The sequence below is a fragment of the Chiloscyllium punctatum genome, chromosome 24 (assembly GCF_047496795.1).
Source record: "Chiloscyllium punctatum isolate Juve2018m chromosome 24, sChiPun1.3, whole genome shotgun sequence".
Lineage (NCBI taxonomy): Eukaryota > Metazoa > Chordata > Chondrichthyes > Orectolobiformes > Hemiscylliidae > Chiloscyllium > Chiloscyllium punctatum.
Window position 1 is genome coordinate 82,320,226 of NC_092762.1, and position 25,981 is coordinate 82,346,206.

At 45.0% G+C, this 25,981-nt stretch overlaps 1 protein-coding gene and 1 pseudogene across 4 annotated transcripts in view; one reads left to right on the plus strand and one right to left on the minus strand.

The window, feature by feature from the left end:
* Nucleotides 1-25,981, plus strand: part of arhgef18b (rho/rac guanine nucleotide exchange factor (GEF) 18b) — a 209,870-nt gene that overhangs the window by 101,561 nt on the left and 82,328 nt on the right. For 3 of the 4 annotated variants that reach the window (XM_072594313.1, XM_072594311.1, XM_072594314.1), the window contains 7 exons: nucleotides 5,407-5,497; nucleotides 6,531-6,588; nucleotides 10,405-10,446; nucleotides 11,737-11,760; nucleotides 14,565-14,645; nucleotides 15,844-15,946; nucleotides 19,297-19,447. In XM_072594313.1, the coding sequence (XP_072450414.1) occupies nucleotides 5,407-5,497; nucleotides 6,531-6,588; nucleotides 10,405-10,446; nucleotides 11,737-11,760; nucleotides 14,565-14,645; nucleotides 15,844-15,946; nucleotides 19,297-19,447 (550 nt within the window). The remainder of the gene's footprint in view (nucleotides 1-5,406; nucleotides 5,498-6,530; nucleotides 6,589-10,404; nucleotides 10,447-11,736; nucleotides 11,761-14,564; nucleotides 14,646-15,843; nucleotides 15,947-19,296; nucleotides 19,448-25,981) is intronic. The other variant, XM_072594312.1, reaches the window with a different exon arrangement.
* Nucleotides 17,343-17,461, minus strand: LOC140494872 (5S ribosomal RNA; annotated as a pseudogene).

Below are 25,981 nucleotides of genomic sequence, written 5' to 3' on the forward strand. Positions count from 1 at the left end.
TGGTTTGGTGACGGTCTTTTGTCTGATGAACTCTTCTTTGTGAGGGACCTGCTGTTATGTCACTGTGCTCAAGGTGAGATGTATTGGTGGGATATGGGCCAGGAGCTGGCGGGTGGGACTAGTTTAATGGGGGATGGACTGGTTGTACTGAAGGGTCTGTTTACGTGCTGTATGACTCTATGAATGCAATCTGCTGCTGTTTCAAGTTAGTAATCGGTGATGGAAAGCATCAGGAAGACCTCCTGACCAGCAGAGGGGGGTGAAACCTGTTTCAGGGAACCTCTTGGGGCCCAGACGTGCCTCACTTTGTGGCGAGAGCTTAGGACTGGAAGATGCTAAGAGACCGACGGATCCTCTGCGTATGCTTAGACCTTCTTTTGTTTTAATTTGTTAAAAAGGAGGCCGTGCAGTGGTTCGTGTGACTTTGAGCCTGGAAAGGAAAAAATCACAGAGGCGTTACGGCACGCAGAGAGGCCATTCAGCCCATTGTACCTGTGCTGGGACTCCCACATGAGCCTCACGACTTCTGATTTTCCCCTGTACTCTGTTTCTGTTTAAATATCACCCGTTGCCTCCCTCGGACCCTGCCTCCCCCACATTTCTGGGGCACAGGCCGACGGACACCCTCACCCCCACTCAATGGAAGATACGGAGAGGAGGAGGAGGGTTAAAGGGGAAGCCTGAGTCTGCCCGCTTCTGCCCCCACCCACCCATATCTCCACCTGCCTCAAATACCCTCTGATACATGACCTCCTGCCCAAAGCAGACCTCACCAGCTGCCAATGCCCATCACCACCTCCAAACCTACAGCCCAATACCCCTCCCAATGTCACTCTCAACCAGCCCCATGACCACCACTCAGCCCCTAGCCATCCGCAATGACCACCATCTGACACCTCCATTCCCCCCGCACTTCATAACTCACCCTAACTCATGCCCAGTGTCGTTCACCCCAGTTCCTCTGCAGCCATTTGAAATAACTCTACAGAGACTGATGTCCGAGTCATCATTTATTTAGGTGCGGAGAGTCCTTGACAATGGTCTGGCTTCCTCAGAGCCAGCTCTCAGAGTGAGCAGAACCCCTGACACTCCTGTTTATTTCTGTCAGCCAGGGCTCCATAATTGGACAAGGTTAACAGCCCCAATCAAGGAACTCATATTCTATGAGGTCCACCTGGCTGACCTCATTACAATCACTGCCCATCGTCCAACGTTGACTGAGCAACATTTTTCTTTTGCAAAATTCTCATCCTTCGTTCCAAATCTTGTCATGGTTCTGGGCCTCTGTTCCCTGTCCGAGGCCTACAACCCTATGAGACATCTGCTCTCCGTCAGTTCTGGCCTCCTCTCTGGTTTTCTTACCTCAAATCTTTGTGTCTATAGGGTCCTGGACCTTATGTATCTGGATTCCCTCCTGACCCCCCTGTCTTTCTGTCCAAATTTAAGGTGCTCCTTTAATTCCCCTAGATTAAGCTTTTAATTGCCCGTCCTGAATACACCCTGTGTTCCTCAAAGTCAAATTCTGTTTGATAAAGATTCTGGTATAATCGTTGACTTGACATGAATCAAAATGTCATCAGCATTATCAGGAGGGGGGAGGAACTGAGGAAACTAATCAGGAAGGCAGTAATCAGGTTTAATTCATTGCATCCATCTTTTATTCAAGATAATTTCACTCAGGGTTAAGTATGGGCTGCTTACAATCTACATCTCTCTGCCACATCTGTTATCAATCTTGTGCCCAAATAGCATGGGGAACACTTCAATCTGTTCAAATCTCCAGGCCACTCGAGTGAAAAATGACACAGAGCTTGTAGCAATTGAAGCCAACTCTGTTTTACAATAACGCAATGACTAGGCTCCCAGACTGTATGAAAACTCCCTCAGCACAAGTGGATCTGCTTTCTTCCACTCCAGGTGGATCCATGTCATAGAGTCACAGAGATGTACAGCACTGAAACAGTCCAACTCGTCCATGCTGACCAGATATCCTAACCTAATTGAGTACCATTTACCTGCACTTGGCCCATATCCCTCTAAACCCTTCCTATTCATATACTCATCCAGATGCCTTTTAAATGTTGCAATTGTACCAGCCTCCACCACTTTCTCTGACAGATCATTCCATACATGCACCACCCTCTGTGTGAAAAAGTTGCCCCATAGGTCCCTTTTATGTCTTTCCCCTCTCACCCTAAAATTCTGCCCTCTAATTCTGGACTCCCCCACCGCAGGGAAAGGCTTTGTCTATTTATCCTATCCATGCCCCTCATGATTTTATAAACCTCTATAAGGTCACCCCTCAGCCTCAGATGCTCCAGGGCAAACAGCCCCAGCGTATTCAGCCTCTCCCTTTAGTTCAAACCCTGGCAACATCCTTGTAAATCTTTTCTGAACCCATTCAAGTTTCGCAACATCCTTCTAATAGGAAGGTGACCAGAATAGCACGCAATATTCCGTGTGCAGTGATGCTAGTGGTATCAGCCTGATTTCCACCATGGACACCTTGTGCTGTCTGCTACCTCTGCCAGTGTGTGGGTTCACAATAAGGATTTCAGTTCACTGCCATTAATCCTCCTCTGTCTATACCTTGCTTTGGGGCCTGTCTAATGTCTTTGGTAAAGGATAGATTACCGGAGGGTCATTCCAGAAGAAACATTGTTACAAAAGAACAAAGAACTATACTGCACAGGAACAGGCTCTTCGGCCCTCCAAAGTCAACACGTTTTGCCCTTCCATACTATGACAATCTTCACTTACAGGATCATATCCCTCTATTCCCTTCCTAGTCACGTATTTGTCCAGGTGCTTCTTGAATGCTGCTATTGTGTCTGCTTCTATCACCTCCTCTGGCTGCATGTTCCAGGTGCTCACCAGCCTTGTGCCTCACACATCTCTTTTAAACTTTCCCCACCTCCACACCTTAAACCTGTGTCTCCTAGTAATTGACCCCTCCACCCTGATAAAAAGCCTCATACTTTGCACTCTATCCATGCCATTCACAATCTTATAAACTTTGATCAGGTCGTCCCTTAACCTCCTGCATTCCAGTGAAAACACATCCAGTCTATCCAACCTTTCTTCGTAGCTAAAATCTCCCATACTAGGCAACACCTTGGTAAACCTTTTCTGTACCTTCTCCAAAGCATCCACATCCTACTGGTAGTGTGGTGACCAGAACCAAATGCAATATTCCAAGTGTGGCCTAACTAAAGTTCTATTAAACTGCAGTATAATTTGCCATTCTTGCTTAACTCAATTTCTTTTGCAGGATAGCAAAAGTACAACAACATATTAGTTAGACATAATTACTCGGACTCTCAGGAACTATACAGAATACATCTGCTCCCTCCAAAAGCTAGTGTAGAAGTCACTACCTGTGCTCATAGATTGTCTGCAACTTGAATAGAGCTCACTATATCATTAATGTTAACTCCCTCAGAACTGTTACCCACATATATCCACATTCCATCCCAGCCCAGCCTGTCAGGCCTTCGGAGAGTTTTTGAAAGTTCCTCTGAACCTCCATTCTGGGCTAGTCTCCTCCTTCAGCCATCTGCCATCCCTCAAATCTCTGCTGCTTGTATCTGAACTCAGACCAAATTCCATCCATCACCAGAGATCTGAAGAAGGTCACTGGATCCGAACTGTTAACTCTGTTTCTGTCTCCACAGATGCTGCCAGACCTGCTGACTTTTTCCAGCAATATCTATTATTTCCAGCATCTGTCGTTCTTTATCTTTTTTAACCATCTATCACTCATTTACCCCTGCTGTATGTTGGTTCCAAGTTCAGCAACACTGTTAAAATTCACATCGTTTGTTTTTTAACCCCCCCTTTGGTCTTGCTGTAATCTTCTGATGAAGAGCTTATGCTCAAAATGTGTTTTTCCAGCACCACACTTTTTGACTCTGATCTCCAACATCTGAAGTCCTCACTTTCTCCCTGTAATCTTCTCCAGCCCTACAACCCCTCCAATTCTGGCCCCCTTTTCTACATGCCCAAACTCCATTGCTTGATGGCTGTGTCTTCAGTCAGCCAGGGTTTTAAGTTCCGAATTTCTCTCTTTACACTTCTCCATCCCTCGAGCTCTCATCGTTCCTTTAAGGGTCTCTGCAAAACCTACCTCCTGATGAATCTTTCACTTACTGCTGGCTGGTGAGGATGTTCCTAGATCCATGGAGGGGCAGTAAATGCGAGCTGTGTGGACAGTGCCCAGACCCATGTGAAAGTAGAGAATAAAAGGTGAAGCGTGGTGCAGTGGTAATGTCACTGGACCAATAAACCAGAGACAAGATCAGAGTGGTGCTGGAAAAGCACAGCAAGTCAGGCAGCATCCGAGGAGCAGGATGCCTGACCTGCTGTGCTTTTCCAGCACCACTCTGATCTTGACTCTGATCTGCAGTCCTCACTTTTGCCTGATAACCAGAAACTCAAGCTAACGTTCTGGGGGCATGGGTTCACATCCGACTGTGACAGATGGTTAAATTTGAATTCAATAATAATCAGGAATACAAAGCTAGCATGATAATGACCATGTAACCATTGACATTTCTCATTTTAAAGTCTCATCTGTGTCACTAATGCCCTGTGGGGAAGGAAACTGCCATCCTTACCTAGTCTGACTTTCATGTGACCTTCAGACCGAGTGGTTGACTCTTAACCTACTCCAGGCAATTAGGGATAGGGAATAAGTGCTGGCCCAGCCAGCAACACCTGCATCCCGTGAATGAATACAATATAACTCCGGGAAAGGAAGAAAATTGATTTGTGTTTCTACAGATCCTGCAACAGCCCAAAGTTCGTGAATAGCCATGTGACCACAACAGTCTGTGATGTTGAGGGAGGCATAAATATTGGCCAAGACGCTAGGGTGGCATGGTGGCTCAGTGGTTAGCACTGCTACGTCATAATGCCAAGAACCTGGGTTCGATTCCAGCCTTGGGTGACAGTCTGTGTAGTGTTTGCACATTTCCTTCCGCCCCCACCGTGGGTGCTCTGGTTTCCTCCCACAATCCAAAGATGTGCAGGTTAGGTGAATTGGCCATGCCAAATTGCCCATAGTGTTCAGGGATGGGTAGGGTAATAGGGTAGGGGAATGGGTCTGAGTGGGATACTCTTCAGAGGGTCGGTATGGACTTGTTGGGCCAAAAGACCTGTTTCCACACTCTAGGGATTCTATGATTGTATGAAACAGTGCCATAGGATCTTCTCTGTCTAGCTGAGAGAGGGACAACCTAATGTTAAACTTCCAAAACCTTCATCCTCTGGAGTGAATTGATCCAACAGTAATGAAGGATCATTGAGCTAGCTCCTGGAGTGATCGAGGTGGAGAGATGAGGGATTTTCACAGCAGGGACGACTGAGCGTGAATTGGTTAGTAATGTTTCTGCTTGTTGCCTGCAGGTGAAAGAGGGTACGAAGATGCGACCACGATTAGAGACGTATCTGTCCAAGGGAGCTGAGGGCCGTTCTTCAGCCCAATGCAGAGAGTCTGGTGAGTCAAAGGGCTATTGCTGAGGCTTGAATTTCCAGCAAGACAGAGTGGGTCCCTGGCTGAGCCCCAATTTCAGGAGGACCAGACAGTAACAAGCATGATCACTGGGGGGGTCGAGTGAAGGGAAAGGGGTGTAGTTTGCACATCTCAAAGAGGCTACTGCAACTGCAGCTACCTTCAAACAGGTACAAACTTTTACCAGCAATACCTACACCCTTGAAACATTTTGGTGCTCTGTCTACTTTGTAGTACCTCTGTATAATTTTTTTTGAAGAGTATTTTTAAATTCATTGTAAAAGTATTTTGAAATTGGGAGATGAATTTTAGAATCCTCTCAGCTCACCTCCTGCTGCTGGGGCTCAGTAGTTACAGTATGTCACCCTCATCTGTCCTCACACACGGCCATGTCTGTAATTACTCAGTGACATCCTCCAGCCAACTAGACTGTGTTTGATCCTTCTTCCTGCCCAACAGCCATTCTTCCTTCTCAAAGAGATTTCCACCGCTTTTCATACAAAAATATGAATGAGAGACAAAATGAGGCCACTCAGCCCTTCGAGCCTACTTCACTGTTCAATAAGATCGTGGCTGAACTGACTTTAATCTCAACTCCACATTCCTGCATATCCTGCGATAAACCTTCACCCCCTTGGTCATCAAGAATCTATCTCCCACTGCCTTAAAAATATTTAAAGATTCTTCATCCCCTACGGTTCGAGGAAGGAGATTCCAAAGACACAGTCATCTGAGAGAGAAAAAACACACCTCTGTCTTAAATGGGCACCTCCTTATTTTTAATCCCTGGACGCCTGCCTCTAGATTCTCCCAGGGAGAGGAAGTATCCTTTCGCTATTGACCCGATCAGCTCCCCTCAGGATCTTTTCAGTTCTGATCAATTAGCCTCTTATTTTTTTTTAGCTTTTGTAATTTGAAGCACCTCTTCATTTGCTGCATGGTCTGCAAGTGGACTTTTAAGTTGTTGCACCAGAATCTCTTTAATTATTATTAATTACATTCTTCTCTTTCACCTCAGAGCCTGAAACTTCTCTGGAGATTCATGAGGAGAAGGAAAATTTGGAGCCCAACCATTTGTAAGAAGCAGTCTGAGGAACCTGTTACTAGTTAATGCTTCAGTTTGGTTTCATTGGGATCTGTTATTGATTGGGGGGTTTGGAGCCTGTTCCATGGGTACTTCAGATCTTTGCTTCGTTAAGGGATATGGGGCAAAGGTGGCTATATAAAGTCAGGTCACGGGTCAGCCTTTGAGAGGCTGTGATTGTTCTCATTGAGGCCAAGAAAATTGAAGGGATATTTGATAGGAATGAGCACGATTATGACAAGTTTCTATAAGATGGACAAATTAAAACTATTCCTGCGTTAGGATTTAGTTAACATTTTGAGCAAGATGTACAAGGGAATGTGAAAAAGAGCCTTTCTCATACAGTGAGTGGTAATGATCGTTACCACCTACCCTGGGGGCTGGGAAGAGGGCAGGGATGTAATGATTTAAAACAATGCACACTTGAGGGAAACAAACTTGCAGTGCTCTGGGGACTGAGCAGGACAATGGAATTGGATCTCCAGATGAACAGAGCATCTGTTATTATGTAAAATATAAAAACTAGGAACAGCAGTAGGCCTTTCAGCCTTTTCAGATTGGCCTACCATTCAATCTGATCATTTCCAATCCTCTATCTCAATTGCATATTCCTGTTTCTCTGCATACCCATCAACGTCTTTATTATTCTAAATCATTCTCAATCTCTTTCTTGAATATCCTCAGTCACCTGAGGATTGAAGTAACTCCAGACAGGCTGGATTCCTGTCACCAGGTCACCCTTTGTTTACATATGAACAGTTACCAGATACTCACCCTTTTTTATATGTCAGAGCTGAAAATGTGTTGCTGGAAAAGCGCAGCAGGTCAGGCAGCATCCAAGGAGCAGGAGAATCAACATTTCGGGCATGAGCCCTTCTTCAGGAATGAGCTGAAGAAGGGCTCATGCCTGAAACATCGATTCTCCTGCTCCTTGGATGCTGCCTGACCTGCTGCGCTTTTCCAGCAACACATTTTCAGCTCTGATCTCCAGCATCTGCAGTCCTCACTTTCTCCTTTTTTTATATGTCAGCCAGGGCTCCCTGATTGGATCAGATTAACAGCAGCAGTCAGGGAACTCCTATTCTGTGAGATCCAGCTGGCTGACCTCGTTACACTGACTACACTGACCTCCACAGCCTTCCGTGATAAGGAATTCCACTGGTTGGCCATCATCTGAGTGAAGAAACGTTGCTTCAGTCCTAAATTGTCTACCCCATATGGACAGCACACTGAATGGGTGGCATGGTGGCTCGGTGGTTAGCACTGCAGCTTCATAGTGCCAGGGACCCAGGTTTGAATCCACCCTTGGGTGACTGTCTGTGTGGAGTTTGCACATTCTCCCCGTGTCTGCGTAGGTTTCCTTCAAGTGCTATAGTTGCCTCCCACAATCCAAAGATGTGCAGGTCAGGTGAATTGGCCATGCTAGATTTCCCATAGTGTTCAGGGATGTGTAGGCTAGGTGGATTAGCCATGGGAAATGCACACTTGAGGGAAACAAACTTGCAGTACTCTGGGGACTGAGCAGGACAATGGGATTTGATCTCCAATGCATGGGAAATGCAAGGTTACAGGGATAGGGTAGGGAGTTGGGTTTGGATGGGATGCTCTTTGGAGGGTCGGTGTGGACTTGAAGGGTCAAATGGTCTGTTCCCACACTGTAGGGAGTCTATGATATTCTGAGATAGTGTTCCCTTGTCCTAGATTCCCCATCCAGGGGAAATATCCTCTCTGTATCTAGCCTGGAGTGTCTTAAAGGGTGTATAAGGTGCAGTGCCATGTGAAAGAGATATGATTAGAGTCTGAGGACTTCCTGTGAAAGTAATTCTTTACTTACATCACACTAACTATGAGCATTCAAACTAAACACAAAGGTCTAGACCATTGCTGCTTTCTTCAGAGTGTCCCTGTCATCATGTGATGGTTACACTGTCCTAAATGCCCCTTTCTTGTAAAGGTTACCTCAGATTCTAATCTATCACTTGAGCTGGGCATCCATTATTTGGGCTGAAAAACAACTTTGCAAAAGTGAGAACTGCAGATGCTGGAGTCAGGAATGGAGTGCTGGAAAAGCACAGCAGGTCAGGCAGCATCCGAGGAGCAGGAGAATCGACACTTCAGGCAAAAATCACACAACCAAATACTGGATTAGTGGTGCTGGAAGAGCACAGCAGTTCAGGCAGCAGGAACTGCTGTGCTCTTCCAGCACCACTAATCCAGTATTTGGTTTTCAGCATCTGCAGTTATTGTTTTTACCTCGTTGATTTTAACCCTACTGCAAATCCTCTTGCAAGGATGCCTGCCTTGAAGAAGTTTTCCTCCTCTCTCTACAAGAATCTCAGGGAATCCCTCTCCCACTGCAACTCTACAACTGCAATTGGTAGAGGAATTGAGTTCCGGAGTCCTGAGGTCATGCTGCAGTTGTATAAAACTCTGGTGCGGCCGCATCTGGAATATTGTGTGCAGTTTTGGTCGCCATACTATAGGAAGGATGTGGAGGCACTGGAACGGGTTCAGAGGAAGTTTACCAGGATGTTGCCTGGTATGGTAGGAAGATCCTATGAGGAAAGGCTGAGGCACTTGGGGTTATTTTCATTGGAGAAAAGAAGGTTTAGGGGTGACTTGATAGAGGTGTACAAGATGATTAGGGGGTTAGATAGGGTTGACAGTGAGAACCTTTTTCCACGTATGGAGTCAGCTATTACAAGGGGGCATAGCTTTAAATTAAGGGGGGGTAGATATAGGACTGATGTTAGGGGTAGGTTCTTCACTCAGCGAGTCGTAAGTTCATGGAATGCCCTGCCAGTAGCAGTAGTGGACTCTCCCTCTTTATGGGTATTTAAGCGGGCATTGGATAGACATATGGAGGATAGTGGGTTAGTGTAGGTTAGGTGGGATTTGATCGGCGCAACATCGAGGGCCGAAGGGCCTGTACTGCACTGTATTCTTCTATGTTCTATGTTCTATGTAACTCCCAGGTCATTTCCTCTGCCCTGAAGCTCTTCAACAGCACTGTCTCCTTGACTTGTCCGTTCTTGTCCGACCTGCCTGGCTCCTTTTCCACCTATCCACTCCTCCCTCTCCTCCTTGACCTATCACCTTCATCCCCTCCCCCACTCACCTATTGTACTCTATGCTACTTTCTCCCCACCCCCACCCTCCTCTCATTTATCTCTCCACCCTGCAGGCACTCTGGCTGTATTCCTGATGAAGGGCTTTTGCCCGAAACGTCGATTTTCCTGCTCCTCGGATGCTGCCTGAACTGCTGTGCTTTTCCAGCACCACTCTAATCCAGAATCTGGTTTCCAGCATCCACAGTCATTGTTTTTACCTACCTGAAAAACAACTTTGCCAATTAAATGACAATACTGAAAGTGGCTCTGTATCGACGATTTCTCATTTTAATCTCCCTGACACCAGGCCCCACTAATAATGCCTTGTGTGAAAATCAGCCTGTACCAGGGATTGGAGCTGTGGCCTTCCTGATCTGTAGGAGTCAGCCGAGGCTCCAGGTGGAGCTATAGCTGAAGAATTTGACAAATGATTCAATATACCTGTAATCGCTGTGCATGATGTGGAGATACCAATGTTGGACTGGGGAGGACAAAGTTAAAAATCACACAACACCAGGTTATAGTCCAACAGGTTTAATTGGAGGAACGAGCTTTTGAAGCGCTGCTTCTTTGTCACTGAAAGCTAGTGCCTCCAAATAAACCTGTTGGACTATAACCTGGTGATGTGTAATTTTTCACATTGCTATGCATGTCAGTTGAATGGAGATGTTGATTTGTGTTTTTCTGTCTCTGTCCAGGCTGGTTCAACAAGTGCTGCAAGAACTGAAGGCCTTTCATGGGTCAGTTATACCTCATTTATTATTTTAACATCTCACTCCACGAGGATTCAGCTAGTCTTGAATCGAGGATTGAATCCAAAGGGAAATGGGATTGCACGGCGACATGAAAAGAGCAAGAGCAATTGGGATTAATGGGATAGTGCTTTCAAAGAACCAGCACAGGCATGATGGGCCAAAGGGCCACCTTCTGTCCAGCATAATTCAGAAACATAAGGTGCACCCAATATGTGTGGGCGGACTTCCCCTGTCCTCCCAGGATCACAGCTTTCTGCTTCCTGATTAACTGCTTGATATAGGCAGCTGCCCCAAGGAGTAGATCAACCTGCAAAATAATAGCACATAGGACATTATTACATCAGTGAGACTGGACAACCCATCCTCCTAACCCTGCACACTATCAGATGGAGATTCCCCCATTCTTATATGCGTCGCTCTTACAAATGATTCCCCTTCCCAGTGCTTCCTCTTCCCACAGGACCATGAAGGAGTATCAAGAACAGATCGTCTCTTCAAATTGATGAGCATCCACATTCAGGTCTAGCATCCTCTCAGGAATGGCCTTTTCTCCAGACCTTATTTCTCTACCACAAACAAAAACAGAAAATGCTGGAAAAGCTCAGCAGGTCTTTCAGCCTCTTTCTCATTTCTGAGGAAGGGTCACCGGACCAGAACGTTAAGTTTGATTTCTCGCCACCGATGCAGCCAGATCTGCTGAGCTTTTTCAGTGATTTCTGCTTTTGTTTCTGACTTACAGCATCAGCAGTTCTTTCGGTCCCTACTTCTGTATCTCCTTCTTGAACGTCTATTTAGCACTGTCTATTTTTGAGGTTTAGAACTGACTAGGTTAGGGAGCCCTAGGTTTTCAATGTTGGTCTTGCTGATGATGAGAATCATTGAGAAAACTTAATAAACTCGATAATTAACAACAAATCCCACCCCCCAATCCTCCGCCCCCAATCTATGTGCTACAGACACAAGATCAAGAGACGCGAGGTATGCTGAGAGAAATGGGATTCAGAAGACCTAGGATCTTTGTCCTAATTGACATTGAGATTTTCCCCATTTTATGTCCAGGGGTCTTGTAGCATAGTCAATAGTGATTGATCGGTGTGATGAGTCAACCTCTTCAATACCAGATTGGGAGAAGTTAAACTATTAGAAACTGGAATTTTTCTTTATCCAGGAGCTTCTACTTTGCTCCCAGAGAGGGATTATAGAGCTGTGTTAAATGGTTTCGTTGATCGCTAATTCTGTATCCAATCTTTCCCCTCCGCCACCCTCCCCGACCAGACACTGCAACGGTTCAGCAACCAGGTGAGCAGGTTCAGTGTGCGTCTCTGCGTCCCATTCCTCATGTTGCTAAGCAGCGCCATTCCCCACCAATGCTCTTGTTTCTTTTCTTGTTTCTCAGCCAATGTTCTCCTTGTGTTCTCAGTTAAAGACTTCTTTGAAAGGTCATCGGTTTTATCTAATGGTTCACAGTAAATTTCAGCTTGTGGTATTGACTAACACTGACTCTGCCTGTCCTCACCCTCCCACTAAACCCCCTCAAAACATCTCCTTGTTTTGTCTGGGTTTGGTTCAATGCTGCTTCCTTGCCATTAACTCAATTGGAGATGGGGGTAAATGGAAGTCATCGAGGATTCTTGCCTCAGTTGTTTCCCATTGAACCTCAGATGTGGATTGATGTACATATTGGACATCACCCTGATCCTTCCCTAAAAAGAGGAAGACTTGCATTTAAATGATGCCTTTCACAATTTCAGCTCATCAAATATTGCTGTGGTGCAATGATTACTGTAATGCAGGAAGCAGGCTAGCTAACATGTGCACTGAAAGCTCTCAATAATAGCAATGAAACAATAACAAGATGACAGAATAAGGGTGCCCTGGTGGCTCAGTGGTTAACACTTGCCTCACAGTAGCAGGGACCCGGGTTTGATTCCAGCCCTGGGTGACTGTGTGGAATTTATATATTCTCCCCATGTCTGTGTGGGTTTCCTCCCATAGTCCAAGGATGTGCAGGTTAGGTGGATTGACCATGCTAAATTGCCCATAGTATCCAGGGATGTGCAGGTTACGTGGATCGGCCCTGGGAAATGCAGGGTTATGGGGATAGTGTGGAGGGCTGGATCAGGGTGGGATTCTTTTCAGAGGGTCAATGCAGACTTGCTGGGCTGAGTGGCCTCATTTCACACTGTAGAGATTCGTTGATTAATCTTTTGGTTGTTCCTTGTGGGATCAATATTGGTCCAGTCACCAGGCAACATAATAGTGCTTTTCTTCAGAATGCTGCCCTAGGATCTTCCTTGTCCATACTGGAGGGTGGGAAGGGCTTCAGTTTGTCATCTTGTCTGGCAGTGCAGCAGTCCTGCAGCCCTGCACTGGACTGTCAGCATAGATGTTGTGCCCATATGTCGGGTGTGGGAGCTCCCTGGTTATACTCTGAGAAGACTGCCCAGTAAGCCATGCCCGACATGTACGTAGACTATTCTTCCATGACTCAGTGTGAAGGCTGACCACATAAAGAATGGCGACTTGGAGTCGTAGAGTCATTACAGCACTTGAAAGGAGACGCCCATGTCAGGGGACATCAGGGGATTACTTCTTCAGCATTAGTTAATGAGAGTCGAGAGTGTGATGCTGGAAAAGCACAGCAGGTCAGGCAGCATCCAAGGAGCAGGAAAATCATCAGGCTTATGCCCAAAATGTCGATTCTCCTGCTCCTCAGATGCTGCTGACCTGCTGTGCTTTTCCAGCACCACACTCTCAACTCTAATATCCAGCATTTGCAGTCCTCACTTTTGCCTATGAGTTAATGAGAACAGAGAGTGCTGGAGAAATTCAGCAGGTCTGGCAGCATCTGTAGGGACAGAGACTTGAAACATACATTGCCATTCCGTCAGTGTCATTGGGTCAAAATTCTGCAACTCCTTCCTTAAAGCATTGTGAAGGGTCCCCACACCAAACAAACTGCAGCAGCTCAGGAAGTCTGCCCATATCCCAAGAGCAAATGAAAACAGTCAGCATTTCGAGTTGAATATGGCCCCAAGAACAGTTACATTCTGAAAAAGAGTCATGTAGATTCGAAGCATTTCTCTCCCCACAGACCTGCTGAGTTTCTCCAGCACTTTCTGTTTTAGTTTCAGATTTCCAGCATCCACAATGTTCTGCTTTTATTACTCTTCGGAAGTTAGTGTCTTCAGCAGGGAAGGGCAGAAATTAGAATGAGGAAAACTTCAATAAATCCACTTTACTAACCTTCAAGCCCATTGATGATAAAAGGCAACATTGAGAGGTAGTGTGGATTTGTCTCTATGAATAAACGATGTGCAATGAAATAATTGTTGCTCTCTGTGTATACATTGAGTTAGTAAGGACTAACTCTCTTGTATATGTAAGTGTCAACACCTGCCTGTGTAACTTCTCCCCTGAGTGTTATAGTCGATGGTGATTGTCTCTTTGCCTTGCCCCAAGCTTGATGCTCTGTGGTAGCCCTCAAGCTATGTAATGTTTCTTTCTCTCTCTCACTCTCGAGTAGAGAGAGATGTCTATGGTTCTTTGTTGGCTCCCCCACCCTCCCCTCTGACCTATCACCTCCATCCCCACCCCCATTCACCGATTGTACTCTTTGCTACCTTCTCCCCAGCCCCACCCCCTCCACCACCCCCATTTATCTCTCCACCCTGCAGGCACTCTGCCTCTATTCCTGATGAAGGGCTTTTGCCCGAAACGTCGATTTTCCTGCTTCTCGGATGCTGCCTGATCTGCTGTGCTTTTCCAGCACCACTCTGACCTAAACTTTGCCTAATTATATCCAATACTTCATTGCATTCACTTGACTGTACCCACACAGGGAGCTCTGTAGAGTGGTGAGTATTCATTTTCCTGAGCTTTCACATCATATATAGCTTTCCCTGTAATTCGCTCCCGCACTTTTGCTCAGATTTTACATCTGAATCCATGGAGAGTTTCCAAATCTTTCTCTGGGTCCAGCTTTGTTTTTGTGCATCTTTTTGCATTTGAACAGTCTTTGGAGACACTGCTTAAAGAAATCTATGTAGTGTGTGTACTGTGTTGTGTGTGTACTGTATTCTGACTGATCATTTCCTTCACAGTGCAAGAACAGGATCAGGATCAGGTGCACTGTCTGGTTCAAACTCCCCCCATGATCTGACGTGGATGGAATTTCTCGCAGAGTAGGTTTCTAGAAAGTAATCCATGTGATTTGTATTGCATTGCATAGAATGTATGGCACAGCAGCAGGCCATTCGGCCCAGCTGGTCTGTGCTGGTGTTTATGTTTCACAAGAGCCTTCTCCTATCCTACTTCATCTCACCCTAATGTAGATCCTGCCATTCCCTCTCCCTTTTGTGGTTATTCAGCAGGGAGAGGGGGCTATTGGTATTTGAAGGGTGGTTGGATTGAAGGGTAAAAGTGCGTGCTACTTACAAGCGCCTTAGATAGCACCTTCCAAACCCATGACCACTTCCATCAAGAAGGACAGGGGCAGCAGATACCTGGGAAAACCATTCCCTGTGAGCGTCCCTCCAAACCATTCACTGATTTGAAATATATCATTTTTCCTTCATTGCCATTGGGTCAAAATCCTGAAATTCCCTCCCTAATTGCATCTTCTATGATCTATATGAGCCTTGAATATACTTAATAACCCAGCCTCAGCAATAATGAATTCATTATGCTCATTAGAGAAGAATTTCTTCCTCATCTCTGTCATAAATGGGTGAACCCTTATTCTGAAATTATTCCCTCTAGTTCTAGACTCTCCCACAAGGGGAAACAACCTCTCTGCTTCTTCCCTGCCAAGGTAGAAGCTTGGATGCTTCCAATTGGCACAGACCCAATCTGCTCAGGACAGTCCATCCAAACCAGATTCAACTGTGTGGATCTCCTCTGGACCATCTCCAATGCCAGCATAACTTCTTGAAGGCAATTGATTGGCTAAGGCATCACAGATTAATACCAAGTGGTTAAAAACAAAACTAGGTCTTCAAAAAACTAGAATATTTACATAAATTGGGTCTAGTTTGATGAGGGTCTTGATTAGAGTGGTGCTGGAAAAGCACAGCAGGTCAGGCAGCATCCAAGAAACAGGAAAATCGATGTTTTGGACAAAAAATATTCCTGATGAAGGGCTTTTGCCCAAAACGTCGATTTTCCTGCTCCTCGGATGCTGCCTGACCTGCTGTGCTTTTCCAGCACCATTCTAATCTCGACTCTGGTTTCCAGCATCTGCAGTCATTGTTTTTACCTCGTTTGATGAGATACTTTTGCAGTTGTTTTAAAGAACTTCCTTACTTCCAACATAACTGAACAAATTGTCTGTTGTGTCTGATTATAAATGTTTACAATATTCTCCTTTTCTTTACTTTAAAGAAAGGAGGGTGACGGCAAATGTGAAAGACCCGAGAAAGAAACAAAAGTGAAAAGAACGTTAAGTTCCCTGAAGAACAGGGTGACCGGCTCCTTTAAGGATAAGGTAAAAATGGTTCATTATTTTGGTGTCAGGTAGAAGGTGGGTTGGGTGAGTGACAGGCAGAATAAAAGGGCATAAATTTAAGGCTGAGATAACGAGGAATTTCTTCTCTCAGAGGTTTGAGAATCTTTGGAACTTCTTGCCCCAGAGAGCTGTGCAGGCAGAGTCCCTGGGTATATTTAAGGCTGGGATAGGTTCTTGATCCGTCGGGAATCAAGGGCTAAAGGGAAAGAGCAGGAAAGTGGACATGAGGAATATCAGATAAGCCATGATCGTATTGATTGGCAGAGTAGGCTTGAGGGGCTGAAAGGCATCATTTTGATCCTGTTTCTCAAGGTCTTAGCGTACAGATTCATTGGATTGTCCAAAAATATTCGGTCATAGGATCAGGGTGTCACTTGCTAGGCCAGCGTTTATAGCCCAGCCCTGACTCACATTGCTGTGGTTCTGGAGTCGCATCTAGACCAGACCAGGTAAGGATGGCAGATTTCCTTCCCTAAACAGCGTGAGTGGACCAGATGGGTTTTTTTTAATGACAATTGACAATACTTTCAAGGTCACCACCAGGTTAGTTTCTTGTTTCAGCTTGTTTAAATTCAAACTTCAACATCTGCCACAGTGGGATTCGAACCCATGTCCACAGATAAATCAGGAAGTGCTGGAGAAACTCAGTGGGTCTGGAAAGACAAAAGAGAGAAAGCAGAGTTAATGTTTCACGTTCGATGTGACTTTTGGTCAGAACAAATTCGGAGGTTCTGAATGAGAGTCATACCTGACCATAGCAAACTCTGCTTTCTCTCCACAGATGCTGCCTGACCTGCTCAGTTTTTCCTGCACATTCTGTTTTTATTTCAGACTACCAGCATCTACACTATTGTGCTTTAATCCCCAGATCATTAACCTGGGATTCTGGTTTACACTTTCAGAGATATTATGACTAACCCACCAACTCAATCTTGTACTGAAAATGGGGTATGTTAGAGCATAAGAACTCAAAGCAGGAGGAGGCCATTAAGCCTATCCAACGTAAATAACTGTACAGAAGCCGGTAACCCGTCACCAAGTCACCCGTCATTTACATGTGTGCAGCACATTGGCTGTGACTAGTCTGCTCTGAGCCAGTCCATATAGGCTGAGGAGACATTCTGAATCTCCTGTTTTTTTTCTTTTCCTTGTGAATTGTCCTGATGAGTGCAAGATGAAAAGCTTTAACAGATTGTCTTCTCTTTCACCAATGTACAAGCTGTGCTTTTACTCCTTACTATTCTGTTTTATATTATTTGCCATACTGCATCTGAAATAACTCCACACAGGCCAGTATGCCATCACCAAGTCATCCTTTATTTACATGTGCATAGGACTTGATACTGGTCTGACTCCCTCTGAGCCAGCTCTCAGTAGCCTACTGCACCTGGCATTCCCAGGTGGTCTCCCATCCAAGTACTAAGCAGACCTGAGGCTGCTTAGCTTCTGAGAGTAGACGAGATTGGGCATTTTCAGACTAGAATGGCCATAAGCATTCCTGTTTATTTTTCCTTCTAAAACCCCCACACTACCGCCTAACCACGACACTCCTGTTCTTCCTTTTTTCTTTTTTTTCTTTTTTTTGTTTTTTTTATATACCCCCACACTACCGCCTAACTGCGGTAGTGCTTATTTTTTCCCCAGCTCCCATGTTATGTGCGTGCAGGTGTGGACACTCCTGTTCTTTTTTTTTCTTTTTTGTTTATTTCTGTTTTTGTGTGTGTGTGTGCAGGTGTGAGACACAGTGAGAGACGCAAGGTGCACGAATCTTTATTCAATTGCCACCATCAGGAAGAAAGGAAAACACCCGAGTGGCCAGTGACAAGCAGTGCCCTTCACATCAAAGGGCAATGCTGTGTGATCAATATCTGTCAGCCAGGGCTCCCTGATTGGTACAGGTTAACAATTCCAATCAAAGACCTCACAGTCAATGAGATCCACCTGGTTCCAATTACTCCACCAACTCCTATTTGGCGCCAGCTCCTCATAGCCCTCTACTCCTCAATATTTCATAATTCTATCTATCTATCTCAACTGTTAATGCTTGCAGTGACCTAGCCTCCACAACTCTCTGAGGTAGAGAATTCCATAACATTCCCAGTTTTAAATGAGTGTCCTCTTATTCTGTAACTCTCTCCCTGAGTTTGCGACTCTCCTAGTGGAAACATCTTCTCAACATCGACTCTGTCAGGCCTCCTCTCAGAGTCTTGCATTTTCAATAATAATAATGTTGGATGGCTCTTTGCAAGGACCTGGCAAGTACCAAATAGATGCTCAGCCTCAGAGTACATCCTCGATAAATACTTTTCCAGATGAAAATTGGATGGGTACCAACGAGGAGAATTAACCTGATACCTGAGCTTGCCAAAAAGACCCACTTGAATTCTGAACTTGGCCAACTGAGTCCAGCTGAGGAGCTTATTTGTCAGAAGGTGCTCATAAGATGCTGGCCTGTGCTTGTGGCACAGGGGTAATGGCCCTGCCTCTGAGTCAGGAGGCCTAGGTACAATTCCCATCTCCTTCAGTGCCGTGTCATAATGTCCCTGAACCAGTTGATTTAAACATAGAACAGTACAACACAGGAATCGGCCCTTTGGCCACGATGTTGTGCCAAACATGACACCAAATTAAATTAACCCCTTCTGTCTGTCCTTGGTCCAAATAAAAACATAAGATAGGAGCAGGAGGTAGCCATCTGGCCCTCTGAGCCTGCTCCACCATTCATCACGATAATGGCTGACCATCCAACCCAGAGCCTAATCCTGCTTTCTCCTTCCAATCAAAAAGAATAAGATGCTTCAAAAGAATCCCTACAGAGCAGGGACAGGTCATTCGGCCCAACAAGTCCACACCGACCCTCCGAAGAGTGTCCCACCCAGACCCATTCCCCTGACTAATTCACCTAACCTACACCTCCCTGAACACCATGGGCAATTTAGCATGGCCAATGCACCTAACAGACAGACACCCGTGGCTGGGATCAAAGCCGGGTCCCTGGCACTGTGAGGCAGCAGTGCTAACCACTGAGCCACCATGCCGCCCTTGTCAGTGACTAGTGGCTTGTTCATTAAAAATGTCAGGTAACACTTGGTCACACAAAGGACAGAGAAAATATGAACCTTTTTTTCCCCTCTAAAACCCTGTTGAGGCTGTGGGGATGACTACAAAATGTTAGAAATTGAGACTGGGGAGTAGGTGATCCGGAACCACAGCAATGATACAGATCTGCCACTGGATATTGGGACAGGCTCAGGAAGGGGGCCAAACAGCCTCCTGCTGTTCCTTTGAAGTGAACGGTTTCTCTTTATTGCATCTCTTTCCTTTTCCAGGCTAAGACCAAAGAGAAAGAAAAGGAGAGTCCCAAAGAAAAGAGGAAGTGTAACAACGGCCACTGCTTAGTGCCAGGATCCTTCTCCAGCTCCACCAGCTGTACCCTGTGCAGCAAACCACTGAGTGGTAAAACCAGTTATCAGTGTATGAGTGAGTATTGCCATCACAATGCTTTGCACACTTGCCTCCTCTCCCCCACCAGCTCACACTCTGGCTCTGCGTGGAGTCAACCTAATCTATCCCTCCAGATAGAACTCCTAACCAGCATGGTACTCTCCAAATGGAGCTGAAGGTTGTGAGACTTGGTGAGCTCTGGTAAATGTACTTAAGGAGAATCTGGGTCGGCACAGGAGGGGAAAAGGGTTAAAATGATATGTCAATGGAGCGGGAGGTGCGGTAAAGTCACCCGTAGGGCCGCTCTGTCGTTAGAGGCAGAGAGATGACTAGTGATAATTTAACCTAAGGGCCGGCACACCTCAAGGCAAGGGAGAGTTTGAGAAGGAGGGTCATTCAAGGTAAGCTCATCCTTTAAGGGAATTGAACCCACACTGTGTCAAGTAGAAAACAGCCAGGACCTGCTGTGCTGATTGGCCTATTTTGATTTTGTTAATGTTAGATAATACTTGAATGGTGCAAAGCGGGAGAGACTTTGGTTCTGGGGAGGGACTGGGGAAGCTGAGGTTATTCTCTAACAAGCAGAGAACATTAAGTGGGTGGGGGGGGGGTTAATCAAAGTGATCACACATTCAGTGGTTTTGCTGATTGACATCGAGGATTGAGTGGACAGGGAGATGGCCTTTCCAGGGACAGGAGTCTTGGTAACTGGAGAACTTAAGGTCTTTGGTAAAAAGTGCCAGGGGAGAGAGAGAAGGTGATCTCTTTGTGCACCATGCATAGTGATGCGTCTTGAATGTATCATGGTGGAAGCAGATATGAATTTGGAAAAGGGAATAACAGGAATAGTTGAAAGATTAGAGAGCTGTGGGAAAATAACAGAGGGCTATGCCTAATTGTGTGGCTCTTTTAAAGTGCTAGCGTGGAATTGAAATGCTGAATGGGATCCTATGATTCAATGAGATTAGCTGGGAAGAGAATCACATTAAGTATAAACATCTGCATAGACCTGATGGGCCAAATGGCCTGTTTTTATCCTGTTAATTTTATTATTGTCACCCTTTCTCCTCTCTTTGCGCTTTTAACTGGTCTCATATGGGTGGACCTTGGAAGTTAAGTTGCAGTTAAGTCCAATATTTCTAGGGCTAAGATGGAGCATTGAGAGAGGAGAAGAACCAGCCAGGGCTCCCGATCCTGACCACAGTCTGGTGTTTCCTGCAGTGTGGTGCTGGTTGTTGAGGGGTGCGGGGGAGGAGTGTAGTATGGAAAGAACATATTTGCTTCTGGTTGCCTCTGTGGTTGTATAACTAGCTATAATTTAAAGAATAGCTTCAGTACTATCAGAGATGTGCTGTGAAATGGTTTCATTGTCATGGTACTTGCTTAGAGGCCTTCAGGAGCTGGGAAGCAACTCCACAGAATTTTTGCTGAAGTTATTATCTTTATTGTCTGGCTTGCCCCTCAGGAGATACTATCACTGGGGAATGGTGAGGATCTGGACCAGTGTAAGGAAGGTGTCTGCCACCCTAACTGAATCTTTGGCTTGGCATAAATAGTTTTGAATTGCATAAATTAAAAAGGTAGTATCAATTAGTGCAATCTTTTGAAATCTGGCATTCTTGCATATGCTCTGATTATTGTAAGATGAAAAGTTTTAGCAATATGTTGCTCTTTTCAGCAAATGTCAAGTTCTGTGCGAACAAGCAACTTTTTATAATTTGGGCATCATTTTGTGATAACCTGTAACATTTTGCATTTTGACCTTAGATAGGTATTTTTACTTTTTGACTTCACATGACTGTCTTAAATCTCTGAACTGCCTGTTGTTATGTCTCACGGTCAGTATGTTCGTGTGCCTTTAAAAAGACATGCTCATGATATAATCATTGCATCATAGCATGTGATCTGTGGCAGTAAACATTTCAAACTCCATCTTACCTTGGGGGGGGGGGTCAGTTGAAGCATGACACTCTATTGGAAGCATGCTGTTCAGTTGTTATATAATGTATGTGTGAAATAGTTAGCTGTAATGAGCTCCTGCTGGGTGATTCAGTACCGCAATATACATGCCTAGTTTCTTATGTTATTAGAGATAACATGCACATCATGTACAATATTCCAACTGGAGGCAAAATTGCATTATTGCTACCTTATGTTGGCAGTGTTTGGGCTTTTGGATTAATGTGGTTTAGATTAGATTAGATTCCCTACAGTGTGGAAACAGGCTCTTTAGCCCAACCAGTCCACACCAACCCTCCAACCACCTTCTTCAGGCCAATGCACCTAATGCTATGGACAATTTAGCATGGCCAATTCACCTGACCTGCACAACTTTGGATTGTGGGAGGAAACCCACGTAGACAGGGGGAGAATATACAAACTCCACACAGACAGTCACCCGAGGCTGGAATCGAACCTGCGTCCCTGGCGCTGTGAGGCAGCAGTGCCGCCCCGAATGAAAAGAAAAGCATCACTTTGCTTTCCAAAGACTAGTTTTCAGTTATGCTTTTATAATTATTGCTGTGTTATAAAAAATACTGGGTTCTCTGGGTTTTGGGAAGTTCTTTATGACTTGCTGTGATTGAGCTCTTCCTTCCCATGATCTGAGGATCATTGCTGTGATGTAGCCGAGCCAGGTATGACAATGGTTTTACTTTCCAGTTTCTTCCCCCGTTAACCTCTCTACCTCTTGGTCTTAACCACAGCCTCGTGTGGGTAATGTCCTTGCCTCTCAGTCAGACGCTGGGGATTTCAAGTTTCAGAACCTAAACTTCAGACAGTGGGGTGAAGTATTGAGGAAGTGCTGCAGGGTCAGAGATGCTGTCTTTTTGATCAGATGCTACTACCTGCTGTCTCAGTCAGCATGATAGATTCCAAGACAGAACTTAAGAAGGGCTAGGAGTGTTCCCTAATGTCCAGACCAATATTTATCTCTAAACCAATAATCACTAAACAATCCTGGTTCCCTGGTCATTTTTACATTGCTGTTTTTTATTTAGCTTGCTGTGAGCAAATTTGCTACTGACATCTCCTTACATTTCAGCAGTTCTCTCACTTCGGAGAGTACTTCATTGGTGGAAAAGTGCTTTGGGATTTTTGAAGGGTGATAGAGAGACAAAAGTCTTTCCTTCCGTATCCTGTCTCCAGGAGATATGGGGCAAGGGTTGCTGCATCAAGTAAAATACTCTGCTGGAGGTAAAATTACATCAATGCCATTGGCAGTGTTTGGGCTTTTAGATTAATGCAGTTCTTCACCGAAGACTATGTCAAATCCACTTGACAGTAGAGACGACTGGTTTAAGCTGGATTTTCTGCAGACATGAAAGTACAAATGGTCACAAAATGTCAAGATTACACCAAACAGCTTCCACTGCTGTTTTGTAAGCAGTTGCTTGGAAATATGTGAGAGTAACTTAGAATAACATTCTTCCCCTGTCCTCTGGGGACAGCAGTGAGGCAGGCTGCCCATGACTGGCTGATGGATCTAATTGGGCCCAGGAGTCACGAGTGGGACTTTGCAGATTGATTAATTGGGTGTCTGCATATTGATCAGACAATATTGGAATGGTATCATTACTAAATCATTATTGTAATATGATTCTGAACAGGCATTGTGCTGGAGGATGTCAGTACCAGCGAACTTGGTTAAAATGTTACCATTAGAGTTTTTAATTAAACAAACGGTAGTAGGATTGGCAGAATGTGTTAAGGGTGATGGTGGTAGAATGGTAATGTCACTGTTTCCATTAAGCTCGGGGACTAATATCTTGGAGATAATAATTCAAGTGGGGAGATGATGGCCTAGTAATATTATAGCTAGACCATTAATCCAGAGACTTCACTAAAGTCTCGGGACCTGGTTTTGAATTTTTCCATGGCAGTTGGTGGAATTTGAATTCAATAAGTATCCGGGTTGCCCCTTTGGGCAATTAGGGATGGGCAACAATGCTGGCCTAACCAGCAATGTTCACATCACATGAATCAATTTTTTTAAAAATCCCAATTTTTAAGAATTAAATGAATGAATTAATACCCAATAAAATCAAGGGGGCTGGGCTTATATCTTGAGTTTAGAAAATTGAGGAGACTTAATTGAATCAAGCAAAATTCTTACAGGGCTCAACAAGGGCGGCACAGGAAGGATGCTAGCCTCTGGTTTGGCCATTCTAGAATTATATTTTGTGTTAGAATTATTTATTTGATATTTCAGCCCAATAGTCATGTCCTTACTCTGCACTCTGAACCAGTTCTGTCATTAATGTCCTCACCACAAGCTGTTTTAAGCTGGTTGATAACTGTGTCCTTGCCCTATAATGTAATCCTTTAAACTTAACCCTCTAGTGAAACCTTGGACATTGACCCTCTATTTAAATACAAGATATTATCCTGCACAGTAACAGCCCAACATTAACCCTGCAATATAATGCTGTCGTATACTCTGCAGTGCAATTTTGATTTTTAATTTTGCGATAAGAAGTAAACACGACTTGTATTTAGAAGCATAGAAACTAGGAGCAGGAATAGGCCATTCAGCCCTTCAAGATTAGAGTGGTGCTGAAAAAGCACAGCAGGTCAGGCAGCATCTGAAGAGCTGGAAAATCGACGTTTTGGACAGGAGCACTTCATCAGGAATGAAACATCAATTTTCCTGCTCCTCGGATGCTGCCTGACCTGCTGTGCTTTTCCAGCATCACTCTAATCTTGACTCTGATCTCCAGCATCTACAGTCCTCACTTTCGCCATTCAGCCTTTCAAGTCTGCTCTATTATTCAATAGGGATTATGGCTGCTCCTCTATCTCAATGCCACATTCCTGCTTTCTCTCCATTCTCCTTAGTGTTGTGGTTCTGTTCGCCGAGCTGGGAATTTGTGTTGCAGACATTTCGTCCCCTGTCTAGGTGACATCGTCAGTGCTTGGGAGCCTCCTGTGAAGTGCTTCTGTGATGTTTCCTCCGGCATTTATAGTGGTTTGTCTCTGCCGCTTCCGGTTGTCAGTTCCAGCTGTCCGTTGCAGTGGTCGGTATATTGGGTCCAGGTCGATGTGCTTATTGATTGAATCTGTGGATGAGTGCCATGCCTCTAGGAATTCCCTGGCTGTTCTCTGTTTGGCTTGTCCTATAATAGTAGTGTTGTCCCAGTCGAACTCACGTTGCTTGTCATCTGAGTGTGTGGCTACTAAGGATAGCTGGTCGTGTCGTTTCGTGGCTAGTTGGTGTTCATGGATGCGGATTGTTAGCTGCCTTCCTGTTTGTCCTATGTAGTGTTTTGTACAGTCCTTGCATGGGAGTTTGTACACTACATTGGTTTTGCTCATGCTGGGTATTGGGTCCTTCGTTCTGGTGAGTTGTTGTCTGAGAGTGGCTGTTGGTTTGTGTGCTGTTATGAGTCCTAGTGGTCGCAGTAGTCTGGCTGTCAGTTCGGAAATGCTCTTGATCTTTTTGCAAACTTTGAACATTCTCCTTAGTGTCCTTAAAACTGAAAAATGTACCAATCTCTGCCATAAATCGATTCAGTGACCGTGCCTTCACAGCCCACTGTGGTAGGGAATCCCATGGGGCACTGACCTTTGAGTGAAGAATGATTCCTCATCTACAAGGTCCTTTCATAAATTCTGCATGTCCAGAATTTTGTGGCTGACATTCCCTCAGATATTTCCTGCTGTTGCACGACCCTCTGAGATACCTGCAGGGCTGTGACTTCCAGAATCGGAAATCAACGTGTCCACATTCCGAACTACATAGCGATCAGGTGTAATGAGACATTGTTGCTGAGACTATAGGTGGCACTTCGAGATTCAGAGGAATTCTGATTTCCCCTCCTGATTATGACATTATGAGACTGAGTGAAGCTTAGTGCATCCTCCAGCATTAACCCTTTCAGAACCATTTCTAAATACAAGAGAAACCAGGGAGAATTTATTTGCTGTTGTCTCAAATACCACCATATTTTACTTCCGACTGTTGGGATGCGGTTTAATATTTTATTCAAAAGCAGATACCTCTGAGTATTGAGTACAGGAGTTGGGAGGTCATGTTGCGGCTGTACAGGATGTTGGTTAGGCCACTGTTGGAATATTGCGTTCAATTCTGGTCTCCTTCCTATCAGAAAGATGTTGTGAAACTTGAAAGGGTTTGGAAAAGATTTACAAGGATGCTGCCAGGGTTGGAGGATCTGAGCCACAGGGAGAGGCTGAACAGGCTGGGGCTGTTTTCCCTTGAGCATTGGAGGCTGAGGGGTGACCTTATAGAGTTTTACAAAATTATGAGGGGCATGGATAGGATAAATAGGCAGAGTCTTTTCCCTGGGGTCAGGGACTCCAGAACTAGAGGGCATAGGTTTAGGGTGAGAGGGGAAAAATATAAAAGAGACCTAAGGGGCAACATTTTCACGCAGAGGGTGGTACGTGTATTGAATGAGCTGCCAGAGGATGTGGTGGAGGCTGGTACAATTGCAACATTTAAGAGGCAGTTGGATGGATATATGAATAGGAAGGATTTGGAGGGATATGGGCCGGGTGCTGGCAGGTGGGACTCGATTAGGTTGGGATATCTGATCGGCATGGAGAGGTTGG